At 37.2% G+C, this 27,672-nt stretch overlaps 2 protein-coding genes across 3 annotated transcripts; one reads left to right on the top strand and one right to left on the bottom strand.

Moving 5' to 3' along the window:
• Positions 1-2,928: 2,928 nt before the first annotated feature.
• LOC138403136 (uncharacterized) lies at positions 2,929-3,756 on the bottom strand. Its single transcript, XM_069502376.1, has one exon. The coding sequence runs from the start codon at positions 3,754-3,756 to the stop codon at positions 2,929-2,931; it is 828 nt and encodes a 275-aa protein (XP_069358477.1).
• Positions 3,757-6,676: 2,920 nt separating this feature from the next.
• LOC117987189 (arylsulfatase J-like) lies at positions 6,677-17,579 on the top strand. 2 transcript variants are annotated; one of them, XM_069502044.1, is made up of 8 exons: positions 6,677-7,061; positions 8,720-8,824; positions 10,708-10,867; positions 11,657-11,883; positions 12,160-12,265; positions 13,258-13,410; positions 16,375-17,037; positions 17,121-17,579. In XM_069502044.1, the coding sequence occupies exons 2-8, from the start codon at positions 8,723-8,725 to the stop codon at positions 17,345-17,347; spliced, it is 1,638 nt and encodes a 545-aa protein (XP_069358145.1). In that variant the 5' UTR covers positions 6,677-7,061; positions 8,720-8,722; the 3' UTR covers positions 17,348-17,579. The 2 variants fall into 2 exon arrangements, with proteins under 2 accessions (XP_069358145.1, XP_034830038.1); XM_034974147.2 differs by having other exon boundaries at positions 6,677-7,071; positions 8,731-8,824.
• The last annotated feature ends 10,093 nt before the right edge of the window (positions 17,580-27,672 follow it).

Raw genomic sequence — 27,672 nt, 5'->3', positions numbered from 1 at the left:
TAGTTATTATCTTGTTTTTCACACAGATCTTGAAAAATTTTGCACTTCGCTCGATGACTTGAAACGGGCCGTCGTAGGCGGGTGTGAGTGGCTTGCTTACTGCGTCGTGTCGTATGAATACATGTTCGCATTTTAAAAGGTCTTGGGGAACAAATATTGGACGACAGTTTGGCTTCCTTTGCTCTTGCGATTTTCTTATTGCGTCACTTATATTATTCATCAGTTTCAGGTTGGGTTCGGTTGAATTAGTGTTCGCTGCAGTATAGAACTCTCCTGGCAAGCGAATCGTCTGTCCGTATAATAACTCTGCTGCACTGTGCCCGATATCTTCTTTGACGGCTGCGCGAAGTCCCAATAAAACGGTAGGTAGTTCGTAAGACCAGTTATCTGCATTTAGGCGTGTCGTTAATGCGCATTTCAGGGTTCTGTGCCATCTTTCAATGATACCGTTGGTCTGCGGATGGTAAGCTGTGGTGCGGTTTTGTTGTATTCCCATACGTCGTGCTAGATTCTTAAATATGTCACCCTGGAATTGCCTCCCTTGATCTGTTGTGACCTTTTCCGGTGTCCCAAAGCGGCTTATCCATACTTCATAGAATGCTGTCGCTACGGTTTCTGCTGTTATATCCATAATAGGGCAGGCTTCAGTCCACCTTGTTGCTCGGTCTATCATAGTCAGGCAATAACGATACCCGTTTGATATGGGTAGTGGTCCGATGATATCCATGTGCACGTGTCGTAATTTTTCTGCGAACTCGAAATGTTCAAGGGGTGAACGGACATGTCGTTGCACTTTTGATTTCTGGCAGGGTATGCAGGTTCGAGTCCATTCGCTCACATTTTTATTCATGCTGGGCCAAAAAAATCGTGCAGTGACCAATCTCCTTGTTCCTCTAACGCCCGGATGACTAAGCTCGTGAATTGCTTTGTATGCTAGTTTACGAAACTCATAAGTCAGGTATGGGCGTGCGATTCCCGTAGACATCTCGCAGATGATAGTTGCTGAAGTGTCAGGTAGGGTTATTGCTTGGAATTTCAAATTGTTGCGTTCTTGTAGATTGATAAGTTCGACGTCGTCTTTCTGACTCTGGGCCAACTGTTTGTAGTCAATCGGAGAAGGGCAAAATAAGGTTTCAACTCTTGATAAAGCGTCTGCAACCTCGTTCTCTTTGCCGGAGATATATTTGATTTCGGACGCGAACTGACCGATGTAATCCAGGTAACGTGCTCTGCGCGGAGACTCAGTCTTGCTTTGCGCAGTTAGTGCGTAGGTTAATGGCTTGTGGTCGGTATAAATCGTTAGTTCTTGACCCTCGAAGACATGCCGGAAATGACGAATGGCCATGTAGATTGACAATAGTTCTCTGTCGTATGTGCTGTATTTCCTTTGCGCTTCATTAAACTTCTTGGAGAAAAAACCGATAGGTACCCATGATCCTTTTATTTTTTGCTGTAGAACGGCGCCGGCACATGAGTCTGAGGCGTCGGTCATAAGAGAGTATGGAACTCCTGAGGATGGATGGTATAGCAAAGCTGCGGACTTGATATCTTCTTTACATGTTTCGAATGCCTTTTTAGCCGCGTCTGTCCACTGTACTTTTGTTGTATCATTCTTCTTAGTATTATGGAGGTATCTATGAAGCTCTTTTTGATGCTCTGCTGCTTGGGGTATATTTTCCCGGTAAAAATTTAACATTCCCAAAAATCTTCGAAGTTGCTGAATGGTTTCAGGTAATGGATACGTAGATATGGCTTTGACTTTTTCTTCTGTGGGTCTGATGCCATCTTTTGAAACGGTGTAACCCAAAAAGTCTAGCTGTGGTACACCAAAGGTACATTTTGAAACATTCAGCGTCAAGCCATTTTCCTCCAAGCGTTTAAAGACTTCTTCTAGATGTTCTCTGTGTTTCTCTTCAGTCTCCGAAGCTATTAGTATATCATCAATGAAGGGAAATACTGGTAGGCCCCTTAGCACATTATCGATGTGTCTCTGGAAGGTTTGACCTGCATTTCTCAATCCGAAACACATCTTGGTGAATTCAAAAAGCCCGAAAGGAGTGATGATCGCGGTCTTTTTGATATCGCTGTCTCGTACTTTTATTTGGAAGTAGGCTTTTTCCAGGTCAAGTTTCGAGAAAATTTTCTTGTTTTCTAAACAATGCGTGAAGTCGTGAAGGCGTGGCACGGGGTAGCGATCCGGTACTGTCATCGCATTTAGTCTTCTGTAGTCACCGCATGGACGATATTGACCATTTTTCTTTTCCACCATGTGTAGTGGACTAGCCCAGGGACTGCTCGAAGGTCGACAGATTCCTTGGTCCATCATGTGTTGGAATTCTTCCTTAGCAATTTTGCTTTTCTGTGGTGATAGTGGTCGTGCCTTTGCAAATACTGGTGGGCCGGTGGTTTCGATGTAGTGTTCTACGTTGCTTTGGGAAGTTTTCATTGAGTTGGGTCGCGTGATGTCGGGATACTTCGCCAATATATCGTGATAAGGTTGCCTATCATCGATAGTACGTATGCTTGGTTCTAGAGACGAAGATACACATCCTCTTGCTATGGAAGTACCTCTTGAGTCAATTAATCTTCGGCCTCGAATGTCGACCATCAAGTTGTAATGCTGTAGAAAATCTGCGCCTATAATGGGTCGGCTCACTGAAGCTATGACGAACGTCCATTTGTATGTTTGTCGTAAACCTAGGTCGAGCTCGGTTGTTTGGCTGCCATAAGTAGGTATGGGGGTCCCGTTAGCTGCATAAAGATAATTTTGAGGATCGCGCACTTTTCTCTTGAAGTTTTGCAGTGGTAGGACTGATATGTTGGCTCCAGTATCGACTAGGTAACGTAATCCGCTTGATTTGTCCTTGATGAATAGACGGTTCAATTGTACTTCTTCGACCCGGGCTCCCGTCGCAGCTTGAGTCGTCGTTAGTTTCCCGTACTTTGGTTGTTGACTTGCTTTTTGTATTCACAGGGCGATAGGCAGCGATAAGCTTGGTCTCCAAACCGACGATGGTAGAAACAAATTCTTGAGTGGTTAAACTTCTGTTCTTGCGATACGGGTGGGCGATAAATGTTGACTCGGCGGGGCCGACGAGAAAACTGTGATTGGTTCAATTTAATAGCGGCGATTTCCTTCGATAATTCTTCGATTTTGTTTAAAACTATCGAATCACTATTGCCCTGTGTTGATGTTGATGATTGGCAGACGGAGTTCACTTCTGAATTTTGTTGTTCGATCATCTTGTCGGCCGTTGTGGCGAGTTTATCTAGGCTCGTTTCGGTGCTCATAGATAGCGGGGTACGAACAGCTTGAGGCAGGTGACTTATCCACAGTAGCTTCAAAGTATCTTCTGGAAATAATTTCTGTGCCACATCTCGCATTCGCCTTAACAGTTGCGATGGCTTCTGGCTCCCAAGCTCCATGTCGTGTATTACCTTGTGTAATCTTTTCGTGTTTGATTCTTCATAAAGATCTATTAACCTCGATTTGAGAGTTTCGTACTTCGCAGTCGCGGGGGGCTCCAACACGATGTCGCCGATTTGCTCGATGTCGCATAATTCAAGCTGACCGATGGCGAATTGAAATTTAGCTTCATCGCTGAGTTTCTGGCTTGCGACTATACATTCGAACTGGGCGAACCACAATCGTGGTCTATGACGCCAAAATACCGGAATGCGAGACTTGAGTGATATTGCTGCGAGTTCTGTAAGGTCTTCTTTTTTTACGTCGGAGTTACCAGTGTTGCCGTCCATATCTTTGTTATTAGGCAATTCGAATAAAACTCGATTTTGTGATCATGAATTCATTTATTAGGGTATTTGCTATATAGGATCTTAAGGCGCGTAAGACATAACTACACCGACGAGTACATGAGCATAATAATTAACAAATAACCAATCATAAACTACGAGATGGACGCATGCGCAGCAAGCGGTTTCGTGCAACAGGTGTGACCACGGTGTGGCTTATATAAGGCAAGGAACCGTTGTCTTGCAGCTCAGTTAGCAGCAGTCAGCGGCGCAGCGCGGAGGTCCCGTCCATACATCGGAGCACTCGTCTCACTAGTCACTACAGCTTCTATATAAGGAACGTGCGATCAAAATGTAGCTCAGTCAGGCGCCAAGCGGCGCGGTGCACGCACGCATCAGTGGAGATGTCCGGACCTGCTACAATACCAAGTGTGCAGAAATCCAACGCAGAATAATATTTCTTTCCTCAGAGTCTGAAGGCTGTGCGAGGAGATATGCCACATGCATAACTCGCACTCTGTGTCCAAATAAAGCAGCAGGTGCTAGCCCGGCTCGGAGAGCTTTTTGTGATGAACCAAAACACTCCATGCAAATGACATGTTCATGTGAAATCTGTCAAATCATATATTTACAATATTAGATAATTTCAAAAGCATTTGCAATTCTTCTTTGATCAGTTAATTGTTTTTAATCAGTTAATTAAGTGAATAATGATAAGATACAACGACTCACACAATCAACACAAACAAAAACACAACTCAACTGTTAGTTATGTGCGTTTTAAGCAATTAAATATCACTTTCTTTAACGGTGAAGGAAAACATCGTAAGGAAACCTGTACGCTTGAGAGTTCTCCGTAATGTTCTCAAAAGGTGTTCTAACCACATTTCACGACAGTTGGTTACTTCTAATAAAACGTCGAGGCTTCGACATCACGCAAATAGCTCTAATGTAGCCCTATTTTCCATGATTTTACCGTTTTCACGTCACCTTTCTTTTCTTTCTTTCTTCTTTTTTTAAAAAGAATAACCTTAACCTATTATTTGACATATCGTCGATTCAGAATCAAGCCGAGAGTTTCCTCACTTTAGTTCACTCTGCCCTAACCACAGAACACATTGGCCCTAACACTCTTATAAACCAAATAATTATTTATTTATTACTTACCTACTGGTGCAGGTGAATTCCAAGATCCAAAAGTCGCAGTGGAGAGTCCCGGAAGGAACAAATTACCACACCGACTTGATGGATTTTCCATAACATAATAATGTGTATTATCTATGTCTACAACTAACTAGGCGTCTGTAGATTCCTAGATCACTGTCTAATTATTAAATAGTGATTAAACAAAAAATTAAACAGCAGTAATAGTGTTCTGTGCTTTAGCTGAACAACCACAGAGAACGAATTAAAAACAAACAATTTATTTGACATTAGGGATGTCATATCGATCCGATATCGATTTTCAAAGAATCTATTTTTGTGACAAGAAAATCGATCTACGTTCCGATTTTTGCTTCTTTATTTTAGATTGAGTTCACGCAAACAGAGTAAAAAAGAAGCAATATAAAACTAGTAAATAACTACTAAAATAAAATAAGTACCTACATATATATGGGTAACATTGGTATAATATTATTTTAAAAAAGGGTTTTAGAATATGATTTATGTACATAAATATGTTTTTTATTGAGTAATTATTTGATGTTATTAAACAATTTACAGCATGTTCTACCTTTAATTCCATTGAACTATTGACTCACAATGTTTGACACGTTTTGAAGTTACCCGTAGCTACTTTACCAAGTTAGTTGGTCATTCATACCATTGATATCTTTTTGCCCCCTGCACTATTTATTTTTCATAAAAACGTCCAAAATTAAAAATTCGACTATAGTTGATCAAATTCAGATACCCAGAAACCGAGAAGTGTTGGGAAGAATATCAATATAATATGTATACCCTATTAGGTATTTTTTCATAACTGGTACTAACTAATTTGATTTTTAATTAAAATATAGGTATCGAAAAAATCGAAGATTTATTTTTGCGAAATAAATATTCCAGACCTCGATTTTTTTTAATCCGTTCCTCAGATTTCGATTCGAATCGATCTAAAAATCGATCTTCTTTTGAAGATTCATTTAGATTTGACAATCGACAACCTCTCGATTACGGTGAAATTACAGCTACAATGTCGCGATCGCAATCACCTATTTGTTGACGCTCACTATTTGCTACAATGCATTGCAATATGAATATAGTACCTACGCGACAGGTTGAAATGACAATCGGGAAGGGAACGCACTAACACCCCCCGTGTTTAATCGGTGCGTGCGAATGCGGGTGGGTGTGCGGGGCATCCCCTCACCTCATACCCCGATTGCCATCTCAACCTGTCGCGGACTATACCATAAATTCAACCAATCAGAACTATTGTAATAATTCTATTGCTATTGTAATAACGACAGGGGCTCGATTTTGTTTCGATTTTGTTAATTAATGTCCGCTACAATGTAACGATCTCAATTACTTCTGATTGGTTGAGGCGTGCTTACTGTTGCCTATAATGCATTTGCATTGTTGCAACAAGAATACCAAAAATTCAGCCAATCACAACAATTATTGCGATTGTAATAAGGATTGATGCATGAAAGTAATAATCGGAAGTCGAAGCAAGACGTCATCATAATCGACCTAAGCTTATCGATTCCTTGATTCGCGTCACTACATGTTTTGCTAATGTCAGGAAAATGAACAAAACAACTACTTTTATTTCGGTCAGTTTCTAATTATACGGCTGTTTTTTTATTTCGTAACATTTTAAATGTTTTTTAAAATTAAAAACAGGAATTACTAATTTCACCATTTCGGTGTACACCTATATCTATAGCGATACCATTGGTGGGCAGTCTCCTTTATATTTAGTATCGTGTCACGTGAAATCACTGTTGATGCAATGAATTGACTATCAAGCTGTAATATGTAGTATCAAATGATAGGTGATATGAACCAGCATCTCGGCAACATAATAAGTATTATTATTATTATTATTATGAGCAGAGTGGAGTTGCCTAAGTACCTACTATAACTTTTTATGACCGATTGCTGACTGCAGAATAAAGCATCTCTCTTTGTATTACAAATAGGTACAAGTGCCTAACGTTTCTCCTATAGAAAAAGTTTTGAATTTAATGATTTTTTAAATGCATAACATGAATTTTATTTAACTGTGCTGTTGCTTTAAATATTGGAATATATGAACAGAAAAATAACTAAGGAAAATCTCAAGGCATAACAAAAGCAAAGTAAGTAAATCTAATTTTTTTATATAGCTATATACCTATTTCAAAATAGATAACTAAAGACAATAAGTAGCTTATGGAGAGAGGCCACTTTTATTCTTAGACGTCTCATCTCATATCTTAAAATGCAATGAAAGCATTTTTAAAATTCTCTTCTTAAAAGCTTATAAGTAGATTTATTAGTTTTTGAGTAGCAAGTCTTAATAAAACACAATTGTAATACTTAATTGAGGTCAGCTGGTTTGCACTTCACAGCCTAAACGTACCTAGCTAATTGCGCGGTGAATAAATTTTAGCGGTGATTAGCCTAGTGGTTAAGACGTCAGCCTCTTATACGGGTGACTGGGGTTCATCTCGGGTACGTTTTTTGGAGTTATATTATGCGTTTTAAACAATTAAATATCACTTGCTTTAACGGTGAACGAATACATCGTGAGGAAACCTGCATGCCTGACAGTTTTCCATAATATTCTCAAAGGTGTGTGAAGTCTGCCAATCCGCACTTGACCAGCGTGGTAGACTATGGCTTAAACTCTTTTCACTCTGAGAGGAGACCTGGGCTCTGTAGTAAGCTGGCATTGGGTTAGTCAGTTACAGTATGGATAATGAAGATCATGGACACGCAGAAACTTTTTCCCGAACCAATCTTCCAATGAGCGACAAATCCTGAAAAAATTAGCTTAGTGACAAATAAAAACAAATGTAGCTGCGTAGTGGACGGTCATTGAGACAAACTTGTAGGTATCATTATCATTTATTTCTCCGTCTTATCAGATTACATTTTCAAAATCGTAACGTTTTATCGAAACCGTTTATCTACAATTCTCTATTTCATCTTGCCTCAGGCAACAATATTGTCTGTTTCTGTCGAGTGATCAAATCATTGACTTATTATAGTAGGGTACGTATCACTGGATCAAATTCGACGCTACCTTTCAAAGATTGGTACATTTGTGTTTACGCATGTGTATATTTTCGTATTGATGTTATGATGTTTATGTTTTTCACGATTGCCTAAAAAAAGGAATGTAATGTTTTCAAGGAGTGTAAATGTATGATGTAGCTATGTGAATTTCTTTATGCCACCATAAATGCCTAACTAACTAAACTAAATGCCTGAACAGATTTGTATTAGAATCCTTACGTTATCCCGAGTGATACTGGCTACAACTTTTTGAAAAAATATCTGTACTGGCGGCTGTATAGCGTCATTTTCAAATGTGAAAAAATGCAATTATTACGTTAATATGGAAATGAAATTAAAGGCATTGACGAGCATGTTGAGCACAATTAACTACTTATGTTTTTTAATTGCTTTTTTGGCATACAGTAACCTCTTTCGGCACCTTTAAGATTTTGATGATTACCTCGTAATTATTTGTAACGCTAGAACCGTTTTCCTCACAATGTTTTGCTTCAAAGAGGAATTGTGATTAAGTAGGTAGGTACCTACGTCTTGTTGTAGGAGTGAGTTGCTAGAAATCGATGTGCCCCGTACCTACTTAAAAAAGACAATAGACCACCATTACTAATGTTATTACCTTAATTAGCCTTTTTACTCTTGTCATCTTTACACCCGTTCTTACAACTTATAAGTAGGTAATAGTAATAATTATTTATTCTACTTTGTTTTATCTAAGTCAGTGTTTCTATTTTTTTAGGAAATGTTGACAAAATACATTCTATTACTATTTTTCATCCTGGTATCCAGTATGGAAGGAGAGGCGAATCGTCCAAATATCGTCTTTATAATAGCAGATGATATGGTGAGATTTTTCTATTCGTTATTATATTATTTACTTTTTTTCATCAATATATTACCCTGGCCCAATTGTTGCTCTGGATGTTTTTTTTTAATACGTTTGGCTGCAATCAGACGTGGCAAGTGATGATGCAGCCTAAGATGGGACGCGCTTGCCTAGAAGGTGCCTATTCACTTTCGACTTGAAGTTACCTGTATTAAAATTGGAGGGGAAAACTGATGCCAGAAGCTGGAAGGGCGTTTCATATCCTAGCAGTTCGATATGCCTTATACTTTATTACTATGCCTTTCTATAAGTATCTATAAAGGTAGTTATGCGACAACCGACAACACAATATTATGCATCTAGTTAAGTACATGTTTTAGATTGCATGGGTACCTACTAATAGCATAGTTCATGACAGTTATGGAACTTCTAACTAAACGTCGAGGCTTCGACAGATATCCCTGAGGTAGCCCTATTTTTCTTTGATTTTACATCACCATAGCCTAATATTTGACATAATATCGTCGATTCAGGATCAAACCGAGAGTTCCCTCCTTACTCTAGTTCACTACGCAAATAGTGTCATTATGTAAAATAATTTACTCGTACAAACCTTGTATTCTATTAGCAAACTGCTTTTAGGCAGGTAATAAAATAAACATTGTAAAATTGGTTCGTGTCTAATTAGGCAAAAAAACTGGTAAAGTGCGTGTCAGAATACGGATAAGGTAGGGTCCCGTAGCCATAAAAACTTAAGCAGTCATTATAATATCATTAGTGGTAGTTTTGTTTCCAAAAATTTCTATGATTTACACACAATTATTCTAAAATACCAATTTATAAATTACCATTCGAGGGACCAAAGTTTTTTCAACTCTTGCTTTTCATACTCAAAAACAAAGACCTCGTATTCAGGAGATGACTCAAAATATTTTTTGAAAATTTAAATATGTCTTAGGTTTTTATAACTGTGCTAAACCTTTACAGCACTTAATCTTAATTGATTAATTCTTAAATTAATTTGATAAGAGTTAATTTTTAAAATGACTGTGACACACAAAAGACAAACGGACTGCTCGAAACTAAGGGTTCTATAATTTACTACGGAACCCTAGTAAGATGTGGTGACATTTTTTTGTTAAAGCGTTTTTTGCCGCGCAGTACAGTTTGTAGCGAAATATCCTATAACAACTAATTGATCGCAAACGTTTTCCGGTTACATTTCTCAAGTAGACTGAAATAAATGGTAAACTCTGCGTCATTACACCTTGCAATATGGAAATACTTACGTTTAACTTATGTCAAATCTTAAGAAAATTGTATTAGCAAAGTTAGAATGAATAGTAGAGGTAAGTAGAAAGTTACGTATTAGCCTAGCCAGCTTTCATCTTTTAAGGTCAGGTCAGATTGCTCATTGCAGTCAGGACCTAATTTGAAATAGAATTAAAAAAATCGAAAAAGAGTCGAAATCGCACACTTTAAAAATGGTCACCATGAAAATTAAAAAAAATTAAAAAGTGTTATTTCTTGTACGATGGTACGGAACCCTTTTTGGTTTTATTTGTTGTTATAGCGGCAATACACGATCTGGGAAAATTTCAACTCTACCTTGTACGGTTCACGAGATACAGACCGCTGACAGACAGACGGACGGACGGACAGCGGAGGCTTACGGTGGCCATACACGATCAAGTTTACCGTCAAGTTTGCAGCGGATTTCAGACATCTTCAAGTCCACTGCAAACTTGACGGTGAACTTAATCGTCTATGACCATGCAGCGTTAGTAATAGGGTCCTTACTCCTTAGGGAACGGAATTCTAAAAATCAACAATAACGTGTCTCGCCAAATAGAAATAAAATTGGAAAACTGTACTAGCTGTGTGTTGTATTGATATTGCAGGGTTGGGACGACGTGAGTTTCCACGGGTCGGACCAAATTCTGACGCCCAACATAGACCTGCTGGCCTACACGGGTGTCGCGCTCGAGCGGTATTACAGCCACTGCGTCTGCACTCCCTCGCGCTCGGCTTTGCTCACTGGGAAATTCGGACACGTTACAGGTTTATATGAAAACTAGCTTATGCATGACTACAAAAATTTAAACTCCCTATTTTACTCCCATAGCGATTGAATTTTCGAAAATATGCAGATGTCTGCATCATAATAGCTATCTGCATGACAAATTTCAGTCCGTTCCGTCCAGTAGGTCTGGTTGATAGATCAGATGCCTCTAACGGGATCAAGCACTTAATTGTTAAAAATAAAAAATTAAGTAAAAGTAAGGAAATTAAGTAAAAAAACCGGCCAAGTGCGAGTCAGGCTCGCGCAACGAGGGTTCCGTAAAACAGTCGTGTTTTTTAAACAATTTGCACTTATCAGAAACTATGATGCATAAAAATATATAAAAATCTGTTTTAGAATGCACAGGTGAAGACCTTTCATGTGATATCCCACTAGTTATCTTACTTCGAAAATTGAAAATACTATAACTATTAGTTCATGACCAAAATTTTTTTTTTGTGTGTTATAACTACAAATTCACGGTTTTCAGATTTTCCCCCAAATGCCAGCTATAAGACCTACCTACCTAGAAAATTTCAAGATTATAGGTTAACGGGAAGTACCCTGTAGGTTTCTTGACAGACAGACAGACAGACAACAAAGTGATCCTATAAGGGTTCCGTTTTTCCTTCTGAAGTACGGAACCCTAAAAACGGGTAAAGAAAGTTGGGTCGCGTTGGGTTTTATCCTGCTTAGGTAATCCTATTTCTCACACCCTATAGATACATTTAGTATCGACGATTATTTTGTAAGTATTTCTGAAATGTTCAAGTGTATACATGTCACAGGTATGCAAGGTTATCCCCTAACAAACGGCGAGGACAGAGCGTTGCCGATAACTGAGAAGATTATGCCACAATATTTCAAAGAACAGGGATATGCCACGCATTTGGTTGGCAAATGGCATGTTGGGCAATCGCGTGTGGAATATTGGCCCACATCGAGGGGTTTTGACTCGCATTTTGGTCACAGAGGCGGCTACATAGATTATTATGAATATGATTTGTTGGAAACGGTGAGTTTTAGCGTACCATATTATTATTACAAAAAACCTAGTACAGTTCTTGCATTTCACGAGGGCGAGTGGCTCATGCTTTTGTTTATGTCGTATCGGTATAAGTAAGGTAAAGTAAATGTGTGCGTTTGCGAGTATACTCGCAAACGCACACACTAAATCACTTAACATCAGGTGACCCGCCTGCTCGTTTGCTCGCTATCTGTATTAAAATAATATATCAATATGCAAGAATATAAAACATATTTTCAAACATTTATATTGAAAAATTCTTAGTGGAATATCGGAGAAGTTTCCGGATACGACCTGTTCCGGAATTTATCAGTCGCTTGGGATGTCAAAGGATACATAACGGATGTTTACAACGAAGAAGCTAAAGCAAGTGAGATTATTTTATTGCCATCTTAAACTTGCTTTAACCAATAGTTAAATACTAATTTATTGAAGTTTAAGTCTCAGAAGCACTGGAAAATCAAGTGCGAGCGCGATGCTTCGAGGTCTGTATTTGAATTAACATGCGATGTTATTCTAGGACAGGATAATTCTGTAATAAATTAATTGCTAAGTTCGGTCATGGTACCTGACTACCTGCCGATGATAATAATTATCTAATTATTTCACAATGCTTGTCTTTGAATAACGTTTTCCTGGTATAAGTAGAGGGTTTGCATATCATGTATAACTAATTTTCAACCTCGTAACCATCATCTGACCTCTTAGTTTGTAACTGGTCAAGGACAAACACAAGCACAACGATTTCGTATTTTTGTGGCGATAAGCGGCCATCATTAAGCTGTGATAGCCTAGTGGTTAGGACGTCCGCCTTCTAATCGGCGGTTAGATCCGGGTTCGACCCCGGGTTCGCACCTCTAACTTTTCGGAGTTATGTGCGTTTAAATTAATTAAATACCTATCACTTGCTTTAACGGTAAAGGAAAACGTCGTGAGGAAACCTGCATGCCTGAGAGTTCTCCATAATGTTCTCAAGGGTGTGTAAAGTCTACCAATGCGCACATGACCGGCGTGGCAGACTATGGCCAAAACCCTTCTCACTCTGAGAGGAGACCCGTGCTCTGTAGTGATCCGCGGCGATGGGTTGACCATGATGATGATGATAAAGCGGCCATCAGACTATAATAGGTATATTGTAAGTGTCCACCATACATAAAAAGTCAATGGTGGTGTAGCTATATATATATTGTAAGTAAGTGTCCACCATACATAAAAAGTCAATGGAGTTGTAGCTATATCTTCATACCAAACAGCCCGGTCCGTCCAGCAATTTGAGCTGTGCGTTGATAGATCAGTCAGTCCAGTTAGGTTTTCCTTTTGTATATTTAGACTTAATTTGATATCATTTATATAAATTTGCAGTTATAAAATCTCATGACATTACAAAGCCACTGTTTTTGATGGTGGCCCATAACGCACCACACTCGGGCAACGAGCAAGCACCGTTGCAGGCCCCACCAGATGTTGTCCGTGCCATGCGGCATATAGAGCTGCCTCAACGAAGATACTATGCCGGTAAGATTTTACAGTACCCGGCAGGAAATATTGTACATCGACCTTTAGAAAGAGATAATTTATGGCTACCTCCAAGTCAAGAGTGAATACTTAGGAATCTACTAGGCAAGCGCGCTCCATCTTAGGTTGCATCATCACGTCTGATTGCAGCCAAGCGCTAGTCTATAACTTAAAAAAAGCGGTTTTGTAGAGCGTTGTCTCTGTCGTTGAGACCGGCAAAACGTCACATAGGTATGAGTAACATAAGAGACATTGCTCTACAAAGCCGAAATCTCATTCTAAAGGTCGATATTTCTTGTCGGCTACTGTACAGGAACTTCATAATGTTATGTCGCAGAGCCCTATATTGGTCAACTAGCTGCCTCGGCGAACTTCGTACCGCCTAACAGTCAATTATTTTCAGGCAATATTTAAATTTTTTCTCTCCGAAGTAATCACCACCCTCGTAGGTACTTCAAGGAATATTATAAAAAAAGAATAAGCGAAATCGGTTCAGCTGTCCTCGAGATTTGCGATCAGCAACACATTTAGCGATTCATCTAATCTAATGTATTTTATTAAGAAAATACATTTGCAAAAATTCCTTCGTAAAATTATGATTGTCTGGTTTTCGTAGAGGGCACAGCACTGTCACGGCACTAACGAAAGTTTGTGATGACATTCGCTTTGGTATCGATAATAAACAGGTGACGATTTTGGCACTGCTTGACTTTTCAAACGCATTTAACACAGTTGATTTCGAAATACTCTTGGCTACCCTCAAATCCATTAATATTTCTTCAGCTGCTGTTAGTTGGTTTCAGTCCTATCTATATGATCGTTCGCAGTGCATCCGTGCTAAAGATAAACTATCGTCTTACTGTCGTCTCAGTGCTGGTGTTCCACAGGGTGGTGTCCTATCTCCTTTACTTTTTTCCATTTTTATCAATACCGTCACCAATCTTCTTTCTTTACCATATCATCTCTATGCTGATGATTTCCAACTATACGTGTCCACTTCTGTGGAACAAATCGCTGAGGCCGTTGAGCGCTTAAACTCTGAACTGAATGTGGTCTGCGGTTGGAGTAAAGATCATGGATTGTTGGTAAATGCTAGTAAATCCCAGATCATTGTCATAGGTAACTCCAGGCAAATTTCCAAACTTGACTACCCTTCATTACCACCAGTGATCTTTGATGGTTCTGCGCTACCGTACAGTCATACTGTAAAAAATCTTGGGATTATCATGGATAGCAATCTATCATGGAAACCGCAAGTTTCAGCTGTTAGCAAAAAAGTCTTTGGTGCTTATGGATCCCTAAAAAGGTGGAAAAACTTACTACCCGTTAAGACCAAGATCTTGCTTGCCAATACCCTCCTTCTTCCAATCTTGGATTACGCCGATGCCTGCTACCTAGGTTTAAATGAAGACCTACTAAATAAACTGGAGCGACTGCAAAACTTGTGCATTCGGTTCATTTTTGGTCTAAGGAAATACGACCATGTATCTGAATATCGTAAAAAACTGAACTGGCTCCGACGTAATCTGCATGTTCTTTCTATCCTATTTGCCACACTTTTCCATCCCTGGTCACCACCCTACCTTAAAGATCAGTTTAAATTTTTTAGCTCCTTCGAACGTGATCGCGGCCTGCGTTCCTGTTACGATTTCAAGCTTATAACGACCAAACATAATACGCATGGCTACGCGGAATCATTTACTGTAAAAGCAGCTTCGCTGTGGAATGCACTTCCGGTCGAAATAAGACGCTCCAAATCGCTGGCAATTTTTAAAAACCGTGTCAAGAAACACTATCTGTCACTGTAGATTTTCTGCCATAACTATATGTACAGTTAGCTATGTAGTATGTATTATTTGTTTAATTATACTATATTGATTTTATATATAGTATTTATATACATGTATATTGTATATATTATATTATATTTTATAGTATGTACCTATTAGAGTGTATGTGTTTATATATACCTATATATATTTATATATATATTATATTTATAGCTACATTGCGACTCCCCGTCTTACAGTTCTATAAGTTCTTAAGTATGGGTTGCCTGGAAGAGATCACTTTAGTGATAAGGTCGCCCTTTGTTTTTTAAGTGTATCCTGTATTCTTACTCTCTGTAAATCTATTAACAATAAAGTTATTTTAAATTAAATTAAATTAAATTAAATTAAATTAAATTAAATTAAATTAAATTAAATTAAATTAAATTAAATTAAATTAAATTAAATTAAATTAAATTAAATTAAATTAAATTAAATTAAATTAAATTAAATTAAATTAAATTAAATTAAATTAAATTAAATTAAATTAAATTAAATTAAATTAAATTAAATTAAATTAAATTAAATTAAATTAAATTAAATTAAATTAAATTAAATTAAATTAAATTAAATTAAATTAAATTAAATTAAATTAAATTAAATTAAATTAAATTAAATTAAATTAAATTAAATTAAATTAAATTGTCGCTAAAACGTAAGGAAGCTCATTTAAGCCTCTGGAACACCCGAACTCCACCGCGTGTTTAAGTAATTTAGCGCCATCTAGTTTTTATATATAGAGATTATTTATTGGATTCTTTCTGAGTATAGAGGAGCGTCATTTGACCTACTTACCCACTATTAAGAAGGTAAAAAATATCTAAAAGTTCGTAGAGTAGGTACCTACCTATTTAATTATTTTATTTTATTTTAACCTATAATAGTAAGAATAGGTTCTTTTGTGAATGATATATAAAAAAAATATTTTGTTTCTAAAAACGAATCACAAATGTTGTCATTTGTTTACCATGGTTAAAAAAATTACGTTTAGATAATATCCTTATTTTACATGTAGATTATCCACTATCCACTCCTATCGAAATAGTTTAACTTTTGATAATAATAATATTAGTAGGTCAAAATGGTTCTACAGCTATAACCGTAAATTATTAAAAATTACTGTTCTTTATTGCAGCAATGGTAAAAAAACTTGACGACAGTGTAGGTGATATTGTAAGAGCATTATCAGAAAAAGGCATACTTGAGAACACCATAATAGTCTTTGTTTCTGATAACGGTGGTTTAACGTCACAGACGGGGGCAAATTATGCGTCTAATAGGCCTTTGAGAGGTCTGAAAACGAGTCCTTTTGAAGGAGGCATTAGAGTTAATGGACTTATTTGGAATAAAAATTTAACACAAGGGCAACATTTGTGGAAAGGCTATATGCATGTAGCGGATTGGCTGCCAACACTGTCAAGGGCAGTTGGCATTGTCCCTCCAGTAAACATAGACGGAATCGATTTATGGGAAAGCATTGTATCAAATGGTGAATCTAAAAGAGATTTGATAATTGAAATCGACGATTATACAGGATTTGCCGCAATTATAAATGGTGATTTTAAACTAGTAACTGGAGATGTTATGCCGAATTACAGCAACTATCAAGGTCACACATTCAAAGGTATTGCTGGAAGTGGTCCTTCATACGCTGACAGTATTGAAAAAAGTGCAGTGTATTCAGTGCTTTCTAATCTTGAGATTCCGTTTAAACACGCTGATACTAATCTTAGAAATAAAATAAAAATTTCATGCAATGTCGACACATCTTCTAAAGAAATCTGTTACTCTGGAAATGGTAAGTACGAATTTAAGTTCAGCTGTAATAAAAATGATTTTTGTGTTGTCCAATTATACAAATAATTCAATTTTACTTTTCAGGTACTGTCTGTTTGTATAATATCAAGGAAGACCCCTGTGAAACGACAGATATATCAGCAGTCAATCCAGATATTGTGGGAAAGCTATTTGGTCGATTACAGATAGAGTTTAAAAGAGCTATACCTAGAATCAAACCACACGAATCGAATTTAAACGCTTTACCAAGTTTACATAACTATGTATGGAACGTTTGGCGATCATCAGATACATCATCTAATAATATGTAGGTAGAGATAACAAGAAAATACTCTTTATTGTACACCAGTTGACCTGACTTGGCTTCGTGCGGCAGCCTACCAATTCCATAGACAAATAATATAATTTAATAGTTTAGAATAGATTATATATATAATAGTAGGTATTTGTTGTATTAGAATCTACTTATTAACAAACTATGTATTTATAATGTACAGTTTTATTTTATAGGTAGGTAAAGTGATTAAATTTTTATTACTTACTCACCAGTTTTTTATTTCCTGTTCGAAGGTTAAATCATTAGGAAAAATAAGATAAACTTTATTCATAAAAAAGTATTATTTCAACCTTTATGGAAGCAGAAGAAACACCAATGCATAATATGCTCATAGTGTGTACATTCATAGCAGATCAATGCCATCTGCCTGCGTTCTTCAGCTTTACTTCAGGAAGTCTTTGGCTTCACGCAAGTGCCACGAATAACAGTACAAAGGTTTAACTCAATTGTATAAAGGATACGCAAATGCGTTTTTAACAACAGATAGACAGACAAACATTAATTTTTATGTTAGTATAGGTATGTTTATTCTATTATGATATTTTATGAAGATACATTGACACAAGCGGCCTACAAAAATTAAATAGCAATGATGCATGTTCTGCACTTAATCAAGACTTAGGGATGATTTATATTATGATGATTGATAAACTGCTTCATGTAAAAATTTCGTGATGTTTTGAATCCGTACCTCGTCTGCGCCTCGTACGTGGCACGGCCGGCGCCCGCCACGTGCTGGCATAAATCATCCCTTAATCTATAAAGGCTGCACCAAATAATTTGAAATCATTCAGAATTCTATTTTTGAAGTGAAAACTTCTTTAGGCGCGTTGGGCGATTTTAGGATGGGTAAAACTTCAACTGTGATAGTCTAGTGGTTAGGACGTCCGTCTTCTAATCGGGGGTCGGGGTTTCGATCCCGGGCTCTAACTTTTCGGAGGTTATGTGCGTTTTAATTAATTAAATATCACTTGCTTTAACGTCGAAGGAAAACAGCGTGAGGAAACCTGCATGCCTGAGGGTTCTCCATAATGCTCTCCAAAGGTGTGGGAAGTCTACCAATCCACACATGGCCAGCGTGGTAGACTATAGCCAAACCCCTTCTCACTCTGAGAGGAGACCCGTGCTCTGTAGTGAGCTGGTGATGGGTTGCTCATGATGGAGAAAAACTTCAACGAAATGCTAATGCTATGCTCGGAGTAAAACTAAATTAAGTTGGTTTTAATCCCAGAGTACAAAATTTTAATTTACAGTTTATAAAATTGAAATTCCATGGCCAATTCTTTTATTTATTTATTATTCTTTCTTCTAGGACTAGGACCATCGAAGTCATAAAGATATTATGAAAATAGTATTCGTCTTTTTGTGCAAACCATTGAAAGCCGTATAAAGGTAATCAGTCTTAGGTGGGACAAACGATTTTAATGATTAATACAGAGTTAGGTCCTTGGATAAGTGTGAGGGTTTAGGGAGTTTGTGTCAACAGTCACTTTGTGATGTGGTCTCATCCCGTACTCGTTTACGACTGATCGTAAACTTTGATACTTTTAGGCACCGAATAAATTTTCGCTCATCCTTTATTTTGTTGGTCTACCCATAAAACGGACTAAGGGATGCGTATTATGAAGTGAATTAGGTAGCTTTGTAAATTTTATTACTATGATGTTCGTATACCTACCTGCTTTAATTTAGGTGCTACAAGAATGGTGGATATTCTGAGACCTTTAAGTCTCTACAATACCTACAATACTATTGCTGAATTCTAAAGTAAAAGATATTAATCTATACGGCAATTTACACCAAGCAAGTCTAATTTTTTTATATTTTCTTCGGGGTAGTACCTTTAAGAAATCACGTCATGCATTTCCAGACACTACACTAGTGTCGTGGGAACCCCCGCAGGACACCCATAAATGGTAATAAATTAATTTATTAAACATTAAAGGTGTCTGATGGGGCTTTAATGTTTTATGGGGATCTCCAGAGACATCTCTCAAGGTTTGGAGACACGAGACCCGGGGTGGATCTAATCCACCGACTACCCAAAAATTTAAAGTCTTCGCAGAAAAGAAAAGTGAAAGGGCTAAAATTCAATTATGAAAAAGGGTTTCTAAGCTCATTTCGTATTCAATAAACGGGAATAGAAGAGAGCAGTTACCTACTCCCGAATTTTTAATGGATACTAATTCGAAAATTTGAATATAAAATTACGTTACAATAGAGTTTTATTCAATTTGAACTTGCTATCACGTAAAAGTAAAGTTACAGCAAACAAAATAAAACTTCGGTGGAAAAGCTGTGTTGCTAACGAGTGTCCGTCACATTCTGATAGATGATCGTTGGTCTGTCAGTTTAGTACTGCGCTCTGCACACGAAACTCCCTCTAAAGGCTTTCGCATACCGACAAGGTGGAGTATTGACCTGAGTCTTTTTGATAACAATGTAAACTAAGTTTTTTGTACATACGGTTGAAATTGGTACGTCTATACTAAAAACAAAACAAGGAAACCGTCACGTCCCCGTGAGCTTAGCTTCTTGTAATCCCGTGGGAACACTTTGATTTTCCGGCCAAAAGTAGCTTAGATCGTCCCCAAAATGAAAAGGTCCCCAAGATCTCTGTATCTACTAAATTTCAAAGGAAGCGCGACACGCTCGGGCGCTCCTGCGTCACTTGTACCTACATCGTTATGTCATATCGCTTTGTCAAAGTATGCTATCAAGAAAGATACCACGCGTCGGCTCCACTCCACTATATTGATGTCCGTTTCACCTAATAGTGGGGCTTCATTAAGAACCGAATATTCGTGTCGCGTTGTTGCGCCAAAAACATCCACCAGTGCCGCGATGAGCAACTCTCTGTGCGAATACACCGCGATGCGACGAACTATTCGGTCGCGCTTGTCGCGACAACGCGAATATTCGCAGTAGCCCGCTAATGAAATTATAAATTGGTAACCATATTTATTATTATAACAATATAGGCGCAAACAATTTTTTTCTGAAATGTAAGATGACTAGAAAAGATGGAAGATAAAAACATGAGTTATCGATCATTGTCTGTTACCCACTGCCTACATTGATGGATGGCCGTCTGTCATGCGGAGAGCTGTCTGCGGTGGGTACTAATTGAAGCAGCGGGAATATTGCATTAATATCGGAACAAAAGAGACGTCGCTGTGAAAGCTTTTCAGTTAAAATCATATCATAATTTTTCAGATAGGTACTTAATCAATTTTAGCTTTTAAACTATCATAATTGATATCTACTCGTTATAAATATCTTCATATTTCACGTGAACAACTACTTACTTACTATAGGTACTATTGAGCTTGGGTCTCTTCACAGAATGAGAAGGGTCTTGGCTATAGTCACAGACGTCGATTTTTATATTACCGCAGTACATTATACCCACTGAAGCACAATATAAGTCATTTCATCGTTTTTCTGTACGACACAATAATGTAAACTATCTTCGAAATAAATCTTCGTACGTAGGATGCCGATATTATGAAGAATTCAGGAATACATAGATTAGCTAGGTATCCTAATGGTTTTCTGTTGTAGACGCTGATGTAATAATGCGGCACGCTACCAATGGAAGCACCAATCTTGCGGCCGAGACAAAATCATGCTGTAGGCACAAAATATAAATTTATAAATACTATAGACAACCGTAGGCAACACTATGAAAATTATAAAAGTTTCATATTATTTCTACGTATGAGTTAGCTCTCGTAGTTATTAGTTAACTACGAGTCAATACAGTTCATTACGAATTGAGCGTAGGTAGTTCAAAATTGCCGAGTGGTAAATTAATTTTCACACTAATCTAAACTTGTGATAAGGTTTCCGGCCGGAATATTATTTCAGTGACTCGCAAAGCTCACTACATCCAAAATATAAACGAAAGTTTAAAATATAAAACTTTAAATGTCTAATATTATTTATTAAACCGCACAAACCACCAATCAGCACGGGGCCAGCGTGGCAGACTATGGCCTAAATCCGTGCTCAGTAGCGTGCCGGCAAACGGTATTCCAAAGGATGGAAATATAGGCACTATTTGTCCAGAATAGTCAAAGAGTTCACCCGGTGTTTAAAAAAGCCTAACTCCATGTGAACAGAGTCGCGGACATCATCTATATGCAGTGCACTCTATATGGTACAGAGATAGCCCACATGCCGGAGACGGATAGATGTAGGCTTATTTTTATCCCGAAAAATCTAATAGTTCCCACAGAATTAAAAAAAATCAAAACTTACGCAGAAGCAGTCGCAGGCTTCACCTAGAAATTAACAATGTTAAGTTTTTAAATATATTTTAGGGTATAATTTTTTTAGCTTCACTTTTTAGGGTTCCGTCCCTCAAAAGAAAAAAGGAACCCGGAACCCTTATAGGATCACTTCGTTGTCTGTCTGTCGCGTATGTCAAGTAACCTATAGGATACTTCCCGTTGACCTAGAATGATGAAATTGGCAGATCGGTAGGTCTTATAGCACACGCAAGGGAAAAATCTGAAACCGCGAATTTGTGGTTATTATCACAAAAAAAATGTGTTCATTAACAATTTTTTTCAATTATTCAATTCAAGTATTTTCAACTTTCAAAGTAAGATTAATATACCAATTGGGGTATTATATGAAAGGATATCTTTACCTGTACATTCTAAAATAGATTTTCATTTATTTTTATGCATAAAAAATACGACTGTAGTATGAAACCATCGGTGCGCGAGTCTGATTCGGTCGGTCGGTTTTTTATTCATTATAATGTACTAAAATATAATCGAAGTTCAGTTTCTCAAAATGCGAATTTACCTAAGTAGTCATGCGACGTGCCTCACAATGTACTTATGGGGATTTCAGATTTATTTACCAGTCAAAGCTTCACAAAGCCGTCTTCCTTGCTTCAATAAATACATGAAGCTCAGAGTACAGAATACAAGTGCGGTATGCGTTCGTGTTTCCAGCACACTGTTCAAAATTTATTGAAGCTTCGGCAACGTTAGGGCATTTCCAGTTTCTTCGCATCTACTCTCTAGATTGTTAACAAGCACTTGAAAAAATTGGATATAAGTAAACGGTAACATTTCAACTGGTAGGTACTTCGCGCCAAGTTGGAATACACAGGCAAAACTGATCTCAGAGGGCGCCACAAAAGGTCCGGCCAATGTAATGTCTAGATTTGCTAAGAATTGTTTATATAGATTATAGATACAATATATGCGATTGTTCCGGTAATTATTTAAAGATGCCTGATTACCTGGAAGCTATAGCGTTTGACAGCTCAGTATAGTCAGTTCCATAGATATACTACATCATACAAGTAAAAAAGAAACTTGTATTTAGCTAAAGCCACGGAGAGTGCCCAGAATTACATTATGTTCCACACTGCCCGAGCGACGTCCGCCAAAGCAGCTTTCGGAAACGACACAGCTTTCTCTGTCGTGTTTTTGTTAGTATATTTTTGCGTCCACTGGAAAAATAAATTTTAAATCTGAAACCCTGTTCAACAATTTTTTTTTGCATGGTCGTGTTCCTAATTGTTCGGAAGTAGTTCTTTCCGTTAATATGTTATACCCGGGTAATCCGGTGAATAATTAAGGTAAGGATTGGACTCTTTTTGTAAATGATACCTAATTTGCACCTGGCAGTCTAAACGTAGTCTGAAACTTTGATTTTCATGATTATATTTCTGCAGGCGGAAATGGATCGAATTGTTCATAGTTTATAATGTACGATGACGTACTTATATAATTTTATTTGAATATAGTTTAGAACTGTGACATGGACCAACATTGAATGGACATGTTATTTTGGAGAACACGATGTACCTAGAACGATAATAATAATTATTTTGTCCGCCGAATAAACTTAACTAAGCATGTGCGTTGTTCTCATTCAAATTCCAATTCAGTAAACAGTAATTATTGTTTATACCCAGTGAGATTAAAATGAAATTAAATTAATACTTACTGTAGAGTATATACGGACATTATACGGACGGTTTTGTATTTGTTAAACTTATTTAAACGGCGAAGCCTATACAATTAATTATTCATCGTACCTTTCACAGGAGTACAAAATTAACATACCTCATTATCTTTATATTAAACATTTATTATAGGTATTATAAAAAAATATGGGAGGTAAGGGAGTGCACTTCCACCTTAGCGCTCCAACAGTCAACCTCACCTGCCCGCGGTGCCCCCCGCTGATTAACGAATGAGGCTCTGGCGACCGACAAATGGCGGTATAACCATTTCCAAGTAGCTAGACTTGACCAAATGACACAGCCTGGTGTCGGGCAGCAGCAACACCAGCGAAAGCAAGTCTAGGACTGCGATGGCCAACACGCCTGCCCAGCGTGGTCATTATGGGCATATTCTCCCAATGAGTAGCGACAATACACAATGGCCCCCAGTCCCCGGCAGCCCTACTATTCCCGTCCACGGTAGCGGGAGGCTGGCGGGAAGTGGCTGGATGAGGAAGGCTGAGGACCGGGTGTGGTGGCGCTCTTTAGGGAAGGCCTATGTCCAATAGTGGACGTCCACAGGCTGATGATGATGATGATGATGATTAAAAATTCATCAGTACAATTTTATTGCTAGTAAAATAGACCATTATCTTTCTTCATTTCATCTTTATCGATTTAAAACTAATTTTATATTTACAAATTACACAGAACAAATTAAAATATTTATTTAAATAAGTAGCTTATATTGTTAGCTTATTATTCTCATTATACTCGTATAATCAATGAGAATGGTTTGGCCAAAGTTTACCATTCTGGCCAAGTGCTTTTAGCAGACTTCACAAAATTTGAGAACATTATGGAGAACGCTCAGGCATGCAGGGTTACTTACGATGTTTTTTTCACCTTAAAGCAAGTGATATATTTTCATTGCATAGATAATGCACATAGCTCCGAAAAGTTAAAAGTGTGTGCCTGGGATCGAACCCATATCATCTATCACCCTTTTTGTTCTAAGAAGAGTTTGGCCATAGTCTACCACGCTGGCCAAGTGCGGATTGGTAGACCTATTCATCATAATAAGAGTAAATGAATTCATAGTAAACCTGATTTCAATTTAATTAAATACTTTATAAGTATTACACACAAAATGTTAATTCAATAACTGTTTAATAATTAAATTAAGAAAATTTGCATATTTCATTAAATATACTTACTTACTATGTAAATGCGAAATATGTGTTATCCATGTCCAAATGCTTTTATCCTCAGTTATAGCATTATGTTACCATTTTGATCTAACAGATAGGTACCTACGAAGTTACGAACACGATGTAACTAACTGTAAGATGTAAAGTTTATGATAATTGACGTTTTAAATATGTACCTAAAAAACTGAAAACTAGTTAATTTTTGCTATACCTAAAAATAAAATCGAGGTTTATGGCGGGGGGGGGGGGGGGGGGGAGGGAGGACAAAGCTGCCTATAGTAAAGTAATAAACAAAACTGCCTAAGTAATAAACAAGGGGTAGGATAAGAGCTTTTTTAAACATGCGCTTCAGATACCTACCAGACTATACTTTTCTAAAATATATTGATAGCAGGGCTTGTTTGATGTAAGGTCACACCGTGAGTCAGCACTAAAAGGTTAGACGCAATAAGGCGAGGCGTCAGGCGACCCAACCCTATCTGTCATAATATAGACGGCGCTGTTTGATTTTAAAAACCGACAAGGTGTCTAATAGGTATACTTTACTCTAAAATTTATATAAGAATATACCTACCTAGTATTACAATTTTTGTGATATAATTGGGGCAGATGTATTTACACTATTGTTTTACTTGAGATACTATTGATTGTATTGGAGTCGTCATCCTTACGTGATCAAATCAGAAAGAGATCCGCAGGAGAACCAGATTAACCGACATAGCTCAGCAGGTGGCGAAGCAGTAGTGGAAATGGGTAGGTCATATAAGTAGTTCGAAAAACCGATAGACGTTCCACAACATTCCATTACTTTGGGACCCCCCAAAGTACTGGAATGGTGACATCGTACCGGAAAACGCAGCGTTAGAAGACTCCCACTAGGTGTACGGGCGACATCAGGCGAGTCGCAGGGAGCCGCTGGTTTCAAACGGTGCAAGATCGTGGCGTGTGGAAGTCTCTACAAGAGATCTATGTCGTCGTTGTCTATCAATTCATGATGATGATGTGTGGCTGGCCATTTCAGACATGGATGTCATAGACAAAAGAGTCTTAGAAAGTGTAAGCTAAAGAAGTAAAAAATATACACACTTAAAAAATTTAATGCAAATCAATATTCACGAGGGTTATAAGTCCCACAAATTGCTAATGCGTGTGGCCGCCATTTTATTGACGTCAGCATTAGACTGAAGTTTCGAGCTGATGGTATATTTTTGGCTGACGTTAAAATGACGTCAATTCGATGTTAATGAGACATGGTTCCAGCGCAATAGAAATTTGCGGAACTTACACAACAATGCAGTGCACGGATTATAACCAATAAGTAATTATCATGTAATTCAAACACAACAAACATTCGCAATGCATATCCTTTCCGGAATACAAATGAAGCAACACAAAGTAAAGCCTCTCTCGGGGTTGACCCAAATTGACTTTCCACCGCCCGCCCTATAGCTCGTGCGATATGTATTGGTTTTAAAGTAATACTCGCAGCCGTCGCGTCGTCGTCGGTTTGATATTTTGAATGAAAATATACAAGATATTCAATAAATACTTTACCTATTCGACGAATATTATTTTTAAAACTTGTTTTGTTTACACTGGGCTCACATAATATATACCTTTTTCGTAATATATCTACGTATTTTATAAACCTTATTTGTGAATACTTTTACGTCCATTTTCTATTATATTCAGTTTATCTTTAAGATTTATCCACCGATATATTTATCCTAGTAACGTTGTTTTTGTCAAAAAACTCCATTCAATATTAATCGATAAACATGTTATGTAACTTAATTATCGATGGGCGGCAACCTTAACCTAACCTAACCTTAACCTTTTAAGTTATACATAAGGGACTAGAATCTAGACGATTCGTCCAAGTGGATCAAGTTTTTCTTTAAATCCCGTGAGAACTCTTTGATTTTCCGGGATAAAAGTAGCCTGTGCCCGTCCCCCGGATCAAATGCATTCTAAGACGTTAAAGATGGTGAAAGCCTATTGGTATAATAACTAATAATTGATTTGAAATGGTAACATTCAATCAAGGAAGATATGAAAATAGTAATAATTGAGCTTAACTTTGAAATTAAAACAAAGATTTTATATTACAAAAAATGTCTTTGTTCATTAAGTATTCAAATTGGTAATACAAATGTTCATTGAAATTCGTGAGTAACTACTTCCCTGCTGACCCCGTCAATTGAATACAAAATCAGTTAGCGCAGCATTTTTAGGGTTCAGCGTAGTCGCTATTCGTTACGTTCCTTCTCGTAACTTGTAAAAACTTGATTTTCATTTTTAACCGACTTCAAAAAAAAGAGGAGGTTCTCAATTCGTCGGAATCTTTTTTTTATTTTTTATTTTTTATGTATGTTCCCCGATTACTCAAAAACGCCTGGACCGATTTTGAAAATTCTTTTTTTGTTTAAAAGGGTATACTTCAAAGTTGGTCCCATTTCAATTTGGTGAAGATCTGATGAACATCTTCGAAGATAGATACTGGAACTCCTCAACGGATAAGAGTAAATTGTTCGCGATCAGTGTAATAGCTTAGTAAACAGTAGATTTTTAACCAGTCATAGCATAATTCCATGGGGCACTAAAAATTGTGAAATAAATTTTTTTTACAAAAAAAAATAAAAACCGACTTCGTTACATAAACACTAAAAATTGAAAAATAATTTAATTTATTACCGAATATATTATGTATACAAGAGTTAATATAGTTCCATAATAATATTTTTTGGGGTCGGTGCCAATGAGGTGCCATTGTGGAGTCCCATAAAAATATGAAGTCTAGACGATTCGCGCAGCTAAAGCTAATTGGCACCGGCACCAAAAAGTATTATTATGGAACTATAATAACTCTTGTATACATAATATATTCGGTAATAAATTAAATTATTTTTCAATTTTTAGTGTTTATGTAACGAAGTCGGTTTTTATTTTTTTTGTAAAAATTTTCATTTTCAACTAAGTATTACATTTTCATATCTTTTCATGGCGAAGACTAGAGATATGTTCCCGCAATTCTTATTGTATGGCTGTCACTTTATATAATAAACTATCTGACCTGACAACAATAAAAGTCAGTAAAATTTTGATAAATCCTTT

The sequence above is a fragment of the Maniola hyperantus genome, chromosome 12 (assembly GCF_902806685.2).
Source record: "Maniola hyperantus chromosome 12, iAphHyp1.2, whole genome shotgun sequence".
Taxonomy (NCBI): Eukaryota; Metazoa; Arthropoda; class Insecta; order Lepidoptera; family Nymphalidae; genus Maniola; species Maniola hyperantus.
Note: the sequence above shows the minus strand (reverse complement) of the source record. Positions and strands in the feature narration are given on the sequence as shown.